Below are 14,621 nucleotides of genomic sequence, written 5' to 3'. Positions count from 1 at the left end.
AGCGGGCATTCCTTATCACGTGATCAGCGAGAGCATCTTTTAGGTCCATTTTGGATGATAGCGAGAGCTCTTGTCGCTAGCTACGACACCCGAAAATGACTAAATTGCAGTTTTTAAATGTATTTTTGACCGAGCGGCTTATGCTCGCTGCCCAGGAGATCTATAAATCCGTCGAAGACACGATTTTGGAATACCAAGAGGAGATTGCGCTCAGGGAGAGGGAGAACGACCATCTGAGACGTCGGCTTCGAGACGCTGGGATTGAAATATGGCCAGGTTAGTAGCTACCATGCTAAAATTAGCACGGAAGCCGCACGCTAGGAAACCAAATTGGTCACTAAAGTGCTGTTGTATGCATGCCTAGCTGCGTAACTAGCGAAAGGGCCCTTGTTTTAAAAAATATATATATATATTTTACACCCTGTATTAACGCTTCGAGAAGTAGCCAGGTAACTCATGTTTTTCAGAAGGCTAACATTAGCTAATAATGTAAGCGGTTGCTAACTCAGCTAGCTAGTTAGCCACCTTTGTTCCTTAGCTAGCTAGTTGTTGCCATTTAGACTAGAATTTCAGGCATCAGCCTTGCTGATTAATTTCTGAAATCAGGTTCCTGTGATAACGTTAATATTAATTTAGTTTATCGTATTTTTCCGCGATCGTAAATCATATCTGACTGCCACGTCCCTCCCACTCTTCCATCCAGACCGTCAGTCCATGGCACTGTTGGAGGAGGAGGATAGCGAGCATCCCCGCCGGGAGTGGAGCCCCAGTATGGGCCATGATGAGCGCATCCCCATCCTGATCAAGGAAAAACGGGAGCTCAGGTACAGCCAGGGGGACGATCAGCTTCGCGGCCACGGCTCCTGCAGCACCCCAGAGTCCATGTTCACCCCTCCCCGCGTCAGCAACGAATACCCCCAGGACCCTCCCCACTCCTCCAACCTGCCCCAGAACCCGTCGGTGGAGAACAGAGAGAGGGAGCCTGGTCCCAGAAGCTCATCCAGACACGTCAAATCAGAAGGGTCCCACAGAGGCTCATCGTCGTCTTCATCCAACAGTGGCCCGCAGCCCCTGGCCACAGTCAACCCCAACTGCTCCAACGAGAACATTGACATCATTGGGGTGGAGAACGGAGGGCAGATGTCGGCGGCTAAAGGACGAGCCGGCGGGAGCAGAGGTCAGGGCTCCCACTTAAGTAACCAGGGCGCTAATTCCACCGCGGCCGCAGAGTGTGGAAAATCTCCTCTCCAGGTGCACGTGTCGTCGTTCTGCTGCAGGGTGTGCGGGGAGACGTTCAGCCACGTCGGACACCTGCATGTCCACGTCCAGGTGCACACCCGAGAAAAGCCGTATCGCTGCGGGGTGTGTGGAAAGTGCTGCAGCTCCTCCGGCAGGCTCCAGGAGCATGCCAGGAGTCACACTGGAGAGAAGCCGTACCGCTGCCAGAGCTGTGGAAAAGGATTTACCCAGATGGCCCATCTCAAGGTCCACATGCGTATCCACACAGGAGAGAAACCCTACAGCTGCCCCGTGTGTGGCAAGTGTTTCAGCCGCTCTGACAAAATCAAACGTCACCTCCAGACCCACAGCCGTGAGGGAACCTACTTCTCGGGGCAGTGAGATGAGGGAGACACCACCGTTGGTGGTTATTGTTAATGAACGACTGAGTCTCGGTATATGAATGAATTGCTGATTATGGGACATTTTTTAAAAAGCTAAAATTGCTGCCACTAAGACAAGGCTTGTTTTTTCTCACTCTCTCTCTCTGAGCTATTCTGTGACTTTCTTAGAATGTTTTATCTCTCCTAAGTAACAGTTCTCTCCATGCCATAGTCTATCTCTCATGCAATAGGATTTGTATTGCAGTATAGTCAATTTAGTATGTGTCCATTTTTTTAATTTTTGTATTTGAGTTATTAGCTAGTATTTCCTAATGATTTAGTATTTTAGTCATAAGCTTGATAGCATGATGATAATGAAGTCTTCCGCTATGCGTCTTGCACGGAGTGCATTCAGGATTGCAACAATGCAGCGTTCCAATACGTGGTCTTGCCCCAGATGATTTGCACAGGGCCAATTTACACCAATTTCAAGTTTCTAAAAGCAATGGTTGTTTTAGAATTTAATTTATTTTTGATAAAGTATATCACAGCCTCTTCTAACACCCTGAAATCTGATTTCCTGAATCACCTGGCTGAAATTCGTAAGCTGTTTTTATTTGTGTTTTTTTAATGAACACTGGCTCACCGTATGGGCATTGTTTATAAACAGTTGTCCATTTTTTGAGTTTCCAAATATGGATATAAAGTAGACATATTAGCCATTGTTAGTTTGGGTGAGGTCAGGGGTGGGCATTACGGTTAGCAATAGCCCTGCCCGCTGTATTCTATGTTGCCGTACGGTTAGCCACATAAAGCCTCCCTGATATACTACATTTTAAAGAAGCATTGCCTCTCCCTCAATCACACCAACAGCGTCATTGCAGTTTGGTACACCAGGAGTTTTCTGAACAAAAATATAAACGCAACAATTGAAACTATTTTACTGAATTCATATAATGAAATCAGTCAATTGAAATAAATTCATTAGGCCCTAATCTATGGATTTCACATGAATGGGCAGGGGCACGGCCATGGTTGGGCCTTGGAGGGCATAGGCCCACCCACTGGGGAGCCAGGGCCAGCCAGTCAGAATGAGTTTTTCCTACAAATGTGCTTTATTACAATTTAGACACACGTATCCCTTAGTTTCATCAGCTGTCTGGGTGGCTGGTCACAGACAATCCAGCAAGTGAAGAAGTCTGATGTGGAGGTTCAGGGCTGGCGTGGTTACACTTGATCTGCGGTTCTGAGGCCGGTTGGATGTACTGCCAAATTCTCTAAAATGTCTTGAGGTGGCTTATGGTAGAGAAATTAACATTCAATTCTCTGGCAACAGCTTTGGTGGACATTCCTGCAGTCAGCATGCCAATTGCATGCTCCCTCAACTTGAGATGTCTGTGGCATTATGTTGTGACAAAACTGCACATTTTAGAGTGGCCTTTTATTGTCCCCAGCACAGGGTGCACCTGTGTCAAGATCAGCTTGTCGATATTCCACAACCGTCAGGTGGATGGATTATCTTGGCAAACAAGAAATGCTCAATACAGAGATGTAAACAAATTTGTGCAAAACATTTGAGAGAAATACGCTTTTTGTGTGTATGGAACATTTCTGGCATCTTTTATTTCCGCTCATGAAACATGGGACTAACACTTTTACTTTTTTATATTTTTGTTCAGTATACATACATTTCCAACAGAACGCTGCATTGTAGTGCGTTCTGTGTGGTGCATGCGTTGGATATATCCAACGTATGCATCAAATTGTATGGTAGAGATGCGCGTTCAGTGTCTTTGCGTAGCAACGCAAAATGATATGCAATGGTGCTGTCAGTCTGATCAAGGCATTAGTCACGGTTGCAGAACTGTGTACTGCCCCCTGAATTTCAGTCAACTTGTAACATACTATTGTCACAGAGGAGTCAACACCGAGACTGCTATTCTGCAAGATCAATTTGACCTTGGTGATGATCATTCTGTATATGACCACTATCTATCCCCCACCTCTGATGCAGATAGGGTTTATGTGTCCTCTATGACCTGCACTACTACAGTATTTAACCAACACGGTGCAGGGAAAGACCGATTCCTCAGCTGAGTCATACAGTATTTTACCCAGTATGTGTCTGTGCTGCTTGTTTCAAGAGGATTGGTCCTGAGCTAGGTGATTCTGCACATATATTCACTATACTAAATATCTAGTAATGGTGGCCAGTTGTTTGCAAGTGTAAAATAAAAAAATTCAGACCCTAAATCAAGGTTTCTCCTGGAATAAAAAGTACTTTTTAGTGTATATTGTGAAAGCATTTAATCCAGGAGTTTTAAATGCCGAGCTGAGACCAATGCTCATGAACAAGCAGTAGGCCTATGGCCCATACCAGATACAAACCACAGCCCCATCACTTAGGCCAAGTGTCTTGGGCAATAGGGGCTATGGGGTTGTCACGGGACAGGGCCTTTATCACCTCTCAGGACTGAGGCTACTACAGTAGGCCGTCTAACTCCATCGACATTCCTCCAGTCTCTTCCCCACAGTCTATTCTGGGACACTGCTGCTCCCACACACATTACTGTACAGTGTTGTATCATTGTGTACTAAATGTTATTTTTTAATAAACTAGTAACTGACCACGCTGTCTTTGTTAATTTCTCCATATATAGGCATACGGGCCGAGAGATGGCCGGCACTAGAATAAGATGTTTGTTTGCATGATTATTAGCCGTTCAAGTGAACAAATCAATTCCGACTGAACCTAAATGTACATTTAAAACAACTTTACCGACACAGCAGAGTCCCTAAATCCCAAATCAAGTTGAACTACCCACACCTATCTACGGTTTTTATTTTCATGTAATCATTATTTAACTAGGCAACTCGGTTAAGAACAAATTCTTATTTACAATGACGGCCTTTTTTAATTTATGTTTATTTCACCTTTATTTAACCAGGCAGGCCAGTTGAGAACAACTGCGACCTGGCCCAGAAAAAGCAAAGCCGTGTGACAAAAACAACAGTTACACACATAAACAAACATAGTCAATAACACAAAAGAAAAATAGAAAAATCTATGTACAGTTTGTGCAAATGTAGAAGAGTAGGGAGGTAAGGCAATAAATAGGCCCTAGAGGCGAAAAAATAATTACAATTTATCATTAACACTGGAGTGATAGATATGCAGATGATGATGTGCAAGTAGGGGTGCAAGAGGGTAAGTAATAATATGGGGATGAGGTAGTCGGGTGTACTATTTACAGATTGGCTGTGTACAGGTACAGTGATCGGTAAGCTGCTCTGACAGCTGATGCTTAATTGGAGAGGGAGATATAAGATTCTAGCTTCAGAGATTTTTGCTATTTGTTCCAGTCATTGGCAGCAGGGAACTGGAAGGAAAGGAGACCAAATGAAAGCATTGGCTTTGGGGACTAGCGTGCTACGGATGGGTGTTGCTATGGTGACCAGTGAGCTGAGATAAGGCGGCACTTTACCTAGCAAAGACCTATAGATGACCTGGAGCCAGTGGGTTTGGCGACAGACATGTATCGAGGGCCAGCCAACGAGAGCATACAGGTCGCAGTGGTGGGTGGTATATGGGGCTTTGGTGATAAAACGGATGGCACTAGGATAAACTAAATCCAGTTTGCTGAGTAGAGTGTTGTGGGCTATTTTGTAAATGACATCGCCGAAGTCGAGGATCGGTAGGATAGTCAGTTCTACAAGGGTATGTTTGGCAGCATGCGTGAAGGAGGCTTTGTTGCGAAATAGGAAGCCGATTCTAGATTTAATTTTGGATTGGAGATGCTTAATGTGAGTCTGGAAGGAGAGTTTACAGTCTAACCAGACACCTAGGTATTTGTAGTTGTCCACATATTCTAGGTCAGAACCATCCAGAGTCGTGATGCTCGTCCGGAGGGAGGGTGCGGACAGCAATCGGTTGAAGAGCATGCACTTAGTTTTACTAGCATTTAAAAGCAGTTGGAGGCCACGGAAGGAGTGTTGTTTGGAGTTGAAGCTCGTTTGGAGGTTTGTTAGCACAGTGTACAAATAAGGGCCAGATGTATACAGAATGGTGTCGTCTGCGTAGAGGTGGATCAGAGAATCACCAGCCGCAAGAGCGACATCATTGATATATACAGAGGCCCTCCGATTTGACACACTGAACACTAACTGAGAGGTGTTCCAGTTTACCTGGGCCTTGTTGATTAGAAAGGCCTGCTCGCTGAAGTCTTTTAGGGAGCGTTTGACAGTGATGAGGGGTGGTCGTTTGACCGCGGACCCATTACACACGCAGGCAATGAGGCAGTGATCGCTGAGATCCTGGTTGAAGACAGCAGAGATGTATTTAGAGGGCAAATTGGTCAGGATGATATCTAAGAGGGTGCCATGGTTACAGATTTAAGGTTGTACCTGGTGGGTTCCTTGATAATTTGTGAGATTGAGGGCATTTATCTTAGATTGTACCAAAAGGGAAAAATACTGTATAAATATAGGACAAACCACATCACAACGAGACAGACACAACACAACATAATGCGAGACCTAACATAAGGCAGCAAAACATGACAACACAGCATGGTAGCAAAACAACATGGTAGCAGCAGAAAAACATGGTACAAACATTATTGGACAAAGTCAACCGCAGAGGTCAAGAAGGTAGAGACAACAATACAACTGTCAGTAAGAGTGTCCATGATTGAGTCTTTGAATGAAGAGATTGAGATAAAACGTTGAGGGACTAGGGGTTGATTTTGGGATTCAGATTATAAATACCTTGCACATGCTGGAATAAATGTATCGGTGTATCAAATATACATATATTTTCCATATGCTGATTGATTTGTCTCGGATGGATGATACAATTATTTGTTTTCAGCTGCCCCATGTTCTTAAGTACTTACGGTAACTAACTGTTTCTGATTGTGTCACATTCGTTCTTATTTTACGAACTATGGTTTGTTCTGCGCTGCCAGAGGCCCTCGACATGACGAAGTTACAGTTTGTCAATGTATATTTGACCGAACGGTTAATGTCAGCTGCCCAATAGATATGAGACCATATTAAAATAAAAGGAGGAAATACTGTAATACAGGGAAAGAGCGAATGATCAATTGAGACGCAAACTGCACAGAAATGGGATTCCATTGCCAGGTTAGTAACAGTAGACAGCTAGCGGGGATAAAACGTCCTCAGATCTTCTGTCGATATCTTATTTGAAATATGAATTAATGTTAGCTAGCTAACCTGCCCCCGTATCTGCGTTTAGATGTCGACGATGGGTATGACGTGTGGTATAATGGCTGTACAGACGTCACTCCGTCGATCCACGTGTGAGCGTGGGCGGAGTCGGATTTTTTGGGGCAATGCGTACTTTTGCTCACGTTGCAGTTGCATTCCACCACAGAAAAATGAGACATATTTTACCTGATGTATAAATGTGAAGTATCTGGTGCCGAAAATCTCCCCCCGGCCAGAATAACCCCACCACCCACTCTCTTCGCGTGAACTCGCACCCACTCCTTCATTGCTACGACTTGCTTACTAGTTGAGTTTTCTTATCACTTTAGGCTGCGTTTCATTATTTTTTTAAATGTCGGTTTGATCGCGGGAGCCACTTGTAATGTCTGCAGTTTTCGGTTTGGCTATTTGTTTCAAGTGTATTGGGCTATAAATAAATCTCTTTACCAAAATTCGTCATCTCTCCCATGTCCTTTCGACTAGTAGTTTATTGCTTGCCTACATTTTACTCCCTCTTAATATAACACACATACATTAATTATGAATTATTATTGTTTGTTCTATAGAAAGTATTTTACTCTAGCCACAAAATTAGGGAAATTAGAAGGGGAGGAGGATTTTCTTGCCTGCCAAAATTCGATGCAATTTATTTATTTGTATTTTATTAAAACATTTTAGAGGGTGGATCAGCGTTAATATTGCTGATAGATTGTAGCTTCCATCAATGTAATTCTCTGCATCATTTCCAACCCCCCATATATTTTTGGGATAAATATATATATTTATATATACATACCCACATATATAAACATGCATACATATATATATTTTCCTTTATTATTCCCCGCAATCCCTACCACCCTTCCCCAAATTGGAGTAAACTAATAAACAATAACACTTCAATGCTACTTAAGGATTGAACTAGCTTCAGAAGCAAACATGTCTCTACAAATTAGAAGAGTTTGAACTCTGCTTACTGCTCAGGAGGATAAATCAAAACAAACAAGGGATAACATGGCATGTTCGTCCATGAACCAGAATCTGGGTTTTTGACGAGTGGCAGCACACAGAAAAGTATCGCTTCGAAACTAGGAATCTTGACCGTTTGTACATTGTCATGGAAGTGTGCCAAGTTAACAGGCATGTCTGTCGTGAAGGAGGATGTTGTTGCCTATCCCTCTGTGGCAAAAGTTTTCGGATCATTGGAATTATTTGTTTTATACGGGAGCTGTCGACCGAAAATATATTCGCATCTGGGCTCCGGAAAACTCGGACAACGAGTACTACAAGGGATGTTTCTCAATGATCCTGAGTTCAGTCTGCGATGTGAAGTACCGCTTCACCATGATCAACGTGGGGCGCATATGTTCTGGGGGAAGAAGCAAGGTCGGAGTGCTTGCCGGGGACCCAAACACCGAGCCCATATGTCTTCATAGGAGATGAGGCATTCCCTCTGAGGGTAAACCTGATGCGAGAGCATGTACAAAATGTACTTTATTTTACAGGATTATATAATGCGAACATTATATAATGAAGCAAACATGGAATTACTTTGACATGTGAAGGTGAAGACTCTGAAGATGTCGAGTGAAAGTGTCTTTCATCCCTCTATGTACTCTGTGGATGAAAGGGATTGTCTGGCTTCTCGCCATTAAACCTAGTTAAGGAGGAAACTTGACGCCTTTGCAGCCTGAATGGAGAATGTTTTAGGTACAAACCAGTCCTCGGGGCATATGATTTATTTTGCGGCTGCATGCATTGCATTGGATGGTAAGATGAAACCATCAATAGTAGATCAACATCGCCACTTGCTGACCTTTGGGCTAGCTTGGAATAGTTGGTTGCTGTTTCTCCCCCCTCCCTCCTTGTGTTTCTCCCCCCTCCCTCCTTGTGTTTCTCCCTCCCTCTCTCCCTCCTTGTTGTTTCTCTCCCCTTCCTCCTTGTTGTTCCGTGTCACTCGCTCACAGTACACACACTGCAAGGCCCCTCCGCCTGCTAGAGCGGCACTAATCTCTCTCCCTCGTGCTTAATCAGCTCTGGTTTCTAAAGTCACTAACAAATGGACTTTTCTGCTGCTTCCCTCACTCGTATCGGGTCTGGATCTGACCAGGTCTGTATGGAACTGGTCTAGTTGTCCTCGGGTCCGTTTCGGAAACAGATCTTTATGTTGAAAGATGTGTGTATATCGGGTCTGGGTAGGAAAGCCCCAGGTCCATTTCAGAACAGGTACAATGTTTTGGACCCGTGAAGAGCTCTACTAGAGAGGCCCAATATAACAATCCCTGTCACAACAGACAATGCCAGGAACATTGTGAATGCTGTCACAGAAGCTGGACTTGGACCACAAAAAGGGGGCTTTTTATTTTTTGTGTCTTTTGCCAAATAAACAAAAATTAACTACAGTAATTGATGGTATTTCATTTTCCCACTGTCCCGAAACCGAACCGAACTGTGACCTCAATACATACCAACTGTGGGTTTGGTGAGCTGTTACACTCCTACTTGTTACATACCACTGTCCACTCTTCATTTTCAGACCGAGAGTCCTCTGCTCTTATAGAGGAGGGAGCCATTGGGTTGAAGCAGGAACCAGAACCAAGGCAGACTATGGTGAAACAGGAGGGAAGGACCAGGAAGGAGGAAAAGCAACTTAGAGGACTAGACTCTGTCTAGATGTCTCTCCTTACAATGGAAATGATGGCTATGATCAGAACACACCTCATTCAGTCAGTTCCAAACTCACACCGGGGAGAGTAGAGAGGGAGGCTCTCTGTCCAGCTCATCAACATCCAAACCAATCAAAACAGAGACTGAAGGACTGGGTGTTTGTCCATTTGATCCGTCAAGTGACCCCAGTACATTCTCTTTCGTCAGTGAACCTTGACCTTTCGGCAGCACAGAATGAGAACAGTGTAAGTATGATGGGGGTGGAAGGTGGTGAAGGACTACTGTCAGGGTTTGAGGCGCTACAGATACCACTACACATGGAACAGTCCCTTCAAAATCACCACAACACAGCATTGTGTTGCAAGGTCAGTGGGAAACCCTGTAGACATATGGGCCATTTAAACGCACACATGCAAATGCACATGAAAGAGAAGCCATTACTCTGCGGGGTTTGTGATAAGTGCTTTAGCTCGCCGGGGAGGTTGAAAGGGCGTTAGCGGATTCACACAGGGGAGAAGCTTTATCAGTGCCATATCTGTAGGAAACGGTGCAATCAGACCGCACACCTGAAAGTGCATCCGAGTGTCCACACAGGAGAAAAACTGTTCAGTTGTCCTGTGTGTGGCAAGTGCTTCAGCCACTCCGACAAAATTAAACGTCACCTCCAGACCCAAAGCCGTGAAGGCACCTAGGCTTGTGATTTTTCTCTCTCTTTCTCTCAAAGAGCTAGGGATTCTGCGACTTTCTTAGAGAATGTTCTCTGAGTAACACTTCTCCATGCCATAGTCTCTCTCTCTCATGCAATAGGTTTTGTATTGCATTATAGTCAATTTAGTGTGTTTCTTTTTGTACATGTCACTGAATGGAGTTTTTGAGAATCTTTAAAAACACAACATTTTATGAGTTAGTTGCTAGTCTTTCTGAATTATACTGAACAAAAATATGGTGTGGCATATCAAGAAGCGTATTAAAGAGCAAGGTTCATTAGACAGGTGCACCTTGTGCTGGGGACAATAAAAGGCCTCTGTAAAATGGGCAGTTTTGTCACACCTGTCAGCTGGATGGATTTTCTTGGCAACGGAGAAATGCTCACTAATGCAGTTGCTTCACAAATTTGTGCTCAAAATTTTTGAGAAATTAGAGAAATTGTGCGAATGGAAACATGGGACCAACACATGTTGCGTTTATATTTTTGTTCGGGATAACTGTGTTGCTTGTTTGCGAGGGTTGGTCCTGAGCTAGGCTCTGCTGCACATACAGGTAACTGCTAAAATAATGAAAGACGGCGCCGACAGACATGGCAGCTCTGCTTCTAGATCCTAAGCAACTTTGCGATATTACAGCACTGTTGGAGCTAGGAACACAACCATTTCACTACATCCGCAATAACATCTGCTAAACATGTGTATGTGACCAATAAAATTTGATTCAATTTAATGGAAATACTTCAGTAAATGAGCAATACGAAGTATATTGAAAGCAGGTGCTTCCACACAGGTGTGGTTCCTGAGTTAATTACCCAATTAACATCCAATCATGCTTAGGGTCATGTGAAAAATGCTGGGCAGGCCATTATTTTGGCTACCATGGCAATGCCCCCACCCACAGAGCATGAGTGTTCAGTGAATGGTTTGATGAGCATGAAAACAATGTAAACCATTTGCCATGGCTGTCTAAGTCACCAGATCTCAACCCAATTGAACACTTATGGGAGATTCTGGAAGCAGCGCCTGAGACAGCATTTTCCACCACCATCGACAAAACACCATATTATGGATTTTCTTGTGGAAGTATGGTGTTGCATCCCTCCAATAGAGTTCCAGACACTTGTAACATCTATGCCGATGTGCATTGAAGTTGTGGTGGCTCGTGGTGGCTCGTGGTGGCTCGTGGTGGCTCGTGGTGGCTCGTGGTGGCTCGTGGTGGCTCGTGATGGCTCGTGGTGGCTCGTGGTGGCTCGTGGTGGCTCGTGGTGGCTCGTGGTGGCTCGTGGTGGCTCGTGGTGGTCCAACGCCCTATTAACACATTTTATGTTGGTGTTTCCTTTCATTTTGCAGTTACCTGTATATTCACTATAGCAAAGATCTGTGGCCCATTGTTTGGAAGTGAAACAGATATTTTTGTCAGACCCAGATCAATGCTTCTCCTGGAATTAAAAGCACTTTAGATGCTGTGTATATATATATATATATATGGTCCTCGTATTAAACATGTCATCTCCAGTAGTTCACTGTGAACAGTAATGAGTTAGAATGGTTTACACAAATCTTTAGTTTAATAAGTTGCATAACACCTACATCACTTTTCAGGTGCTATCCCATTCTGCCTTGGTGACCATGACTTAGGCACTTCGCCTCTTAACTGCCACAAGGGCAAGGCTGACCCTGTTATACTACAAGCCTTTTCTGGGTTTGGTGTTTCATAGAGTTGGCTAGGTTGACAACAAAAAACATGTTTCAGTTATACAATAAGACTTTTATTTTGAAATAAAATGTTGCGTGTGTGTGTGTGTGTGTGTGTGTGTGTGTGTGTGTGTGTGTGTGTGTGTGTGTGTGTGTGTGTGTGTGTGTGTGTGTGTGTGTGTGTGTGTGTGTGTGTGTGTGTGTGTGTGTGTGTGTTGTCACATGCCTGTGTGTTCCTGTGAGTGCGTGTGTGTTTGTAATGCAGGTTGAGTCTGAATGTGTGGGTCCTGGGTATATATACCAACCAGTATGTGTGCTTTTGGCAACACCAAAGGAAGTATACATTTCCATTGATAACACCATTATGACATCATTCATAATCCCCTTCATTAATGTTTCAGTATCAGTCATCATAAAATCATACCAGATTAAACATCAATCATATATAATCTTCAAAAGCAAAACGTTATTATCAATTATTTTATAGTAGAACTATCTGGATGAATTGAGCTTGGGTGGTTGCTGGGTTAGTTCTGCACAGCACAAGACTTTGATAGCCTCTGCGGAGCTGAAGCCAAGGTTCTAGATTGTGGAGCTAATGCCAGTCTTCAGGTTTCAGACAAGTTGACTCAACATGTTAAAATGACACCCATTGCACAGGTGCCAGCCAGATCTGTCATCCAGATTTGAAATTGTTCAAAATACTTTGAGCGTTTGCTTGAGCCTTTTTTCTTTCTTCTTTGAACTATTCCATGTCCATCAAAGTACGGGAAATAACACACGAAGACATTGATCTTGGATATTACATGATTGCATGATTACATAAAAACAGGTGTAGACTAACAGTGAAATGGTTACTTATGTTCAGTCCCGTCCCAAAATTGCAAAGAAAAAAAATAATAATAATAGAAAAATAATAACACAAGGAACAAATCCACAATGCCAATAACTTGGCTAAATACACAATATTTGCACGTTATTCTTTTTAAAATTCTTCAAGCTCTGTCAAGTTGGTTGTTTTGAAGTCTTGCCATAGATTTTCAATCAGATTTAAGTCAATTGTAACTAGGCCACTCAGGAAGATTTACGGTCTTCTTAGTAAGCAACTCCAGTGTTGATTTGGCCTTGTTTTAAGTTATTGTCCTGCTGAAACGTGAATTTGTCTCCCAGTGCCTGGTGGAAAGCAGACTGAACCAGGTTAACCTCAAGGATTTTGCCTGTGCTTAGCTTCATTCCATTTATTTTTGTCCTAAACTCCCTACTACTTGCTGAAGACAAGCATACCCATAACATGATGCAGCCACCACCATGCTTATAAATCTGAAGAGTGGTACTCAGTGATGTTGTGTTAGACCTGCCGCAAATGTAACGCTTCAGGACATAAAGTGAATTTCTTAGCCACATTTTTAAAAGTTTTACTTTAGTGTCTTATAGCAAACAAGATGCATGTTTTGGAATATTTTTTATTCTGTACAGGCTTCCTTCTTTTCAATCTGTCATTTAGGTTAGTATTGTGGAGTAACTACAATGTTGTTGATCCATCCTCAGTTTTCTCCTATCACAGCCATTAAACTCGGTGACAGTTTTAAAGTCACCACTGGCCTCATGGTGAAATCCCTGTGGTTTCCTTCCTCTCCAGCAACTGAGTTAGGAAGGACGCCTGTATCTTTGTAGTGACCGGTATTGATACACCACCAAAGTGTAATTAATACCTTCACCATGCTCAAAGGGATATTCAACGTCAGCTTTACCATTTTTTACCCATCTACCAATAGGTGCCGTTCTTTGCAAGGCATCGGAAATTCACTGCTCGACCAAGGGACCTTACAGTGTGTGTGTGGGGTACAGAGATAAGGCAGTCATTAAATAATCATGTTAAACACTATTATTGCACACAGGGTGAATCCATGCAACTTATGATATGACTTGTTAAGCCAATGTTTTCTCCGGAACTCATTTGCCATAACAAAGGGTTTGAATACTTACTGACTCAAGACATTTAACATTCAAAATACATCATTCCACTTTGATGTTGTTGGGTATTGTGTGTAGGCCAGTGACACAGCATCTCAATTTAATCTATTTTAAATTCAGGCTGTAACAACAAAATTAAGAAAAAGTCAAGGGGTGTGAACACTTTCTGAAGACACTGTCTGCACTGAGTATATCAAACAAGCATTAGAGTCAACATGGGCCAACATCCCTGTGGAACGCTTTCAACACCTTGTAGCCCCCATCACCTAGGCCAAGTGTCTTGGGCAATAGGGGCTATGGGGTTGTCACAAGACAGGGCCTTTATCACCTCTCAGGACTGAGGCTACTTCAGTAGGCCGTCTAACTCGATCAACATTCCTCCAGTCTCTTCCCCACAGTCTATTCTGGGACACTGCTGCTCCCACACACATTACTGTACAGTGTTGTATCATTGTGTACTAAATGTTATTTTTTAATAAACATTGTTTTGTGTTTCCTCCTCCATACACCTAAAAAGCACAGCTCAGCTCTCTAGATTGAATAGTGCTAGTGTGCATTATTATCTGACAGCGGTTCAAATTAAAGCCTTGTTTGTTGGAACAAATGAACTATCCTGAACCTAGAGGTAAGCTGCAGCCACCACAGAGAAGCCACAGTAACCACCACAGAGAAGCCACAGAGAAGCCGCAGTAGCCACCACAGAGAAGCCACAGTAACCACCACAGAGAAGCCACAGTAACCACCA

The 14,621-nt window shown here is 43.3% G+C and overlaps 1 protein-coding gene and 1 long non-coding RNA gene across 2 annotated transcripts; both read left to right on the top strand.

The window, feature by feature from the left end:
- The first annotated feature begins 8 nt into the window (after positions 1–8).
- LOC118388205 (zinc finger protein OZF-like) lies at positions 9–4,229 on the top strand. Its single transcript, XM_035777027.2, has 2 exons — positions 9–276; positions 704–4,229. Exons 1-2 carry the CDS (start codon positions 96–98, stop codon positions 1,618–1,620), a joined length of 1,098 nt encoding a protein of 365 aa, XP_035632920.1. The 5' UTR covers positions 9–95; the 3' UTR covers positions 1,621–4,229.
- Positions 4,230–4,530: 301 nt separating this feature from the next.
- On the top strand, positions 4,531–13,508 carry LOC127932117 (uncharacterized). The gene is made up of 2 exons (XR_008144134.1): positions 4,531–6,746; positions 9,370–13,508. It is a non-coding gene; the product is annotated as an uncharacterized LOC127932117 (long non-coding RNA).
- Positions 13,509–14,621: the final 1,113 nt, after the last annotated feature.

Source organism: Oncorhynchus keta, chromosome 10 (genome assembly GCF_023373465.1).
Source record: "Oncorhynchus keta strain PuntledgeMale-10-30-2019 chromosome 10, Oket_V2, whole genome shotgun sequence".
Classification (NCBI taxonomy): Eukaryota; Metazoa; Chordata; class Actinopteri; order Salmoniformes; family Salmonidae; genus Oncorhynchus; species Oncorhynchus keta.
The sequence above is the reverse complement of the archived record's forward strand: the minus strand, read 5'-3'. Positions and strand labels throughout refer to the sequence as shown.

Coding starts and splice junctions, on each gene's coding strand:
- LOC118388205 (XM_035777027.2), top strand. CDS start 96: ATGACTAAATTGCAGTTTTTAAATGTATTTTTGACCGAGCGGCTTATG. Junction 277..703: donor TGGGATTGAAATATGGCCAG/GTTAGTAGCTAC, acceptor TCTTCCATCCAG/ACCGTCAGTCCATGGCACTG.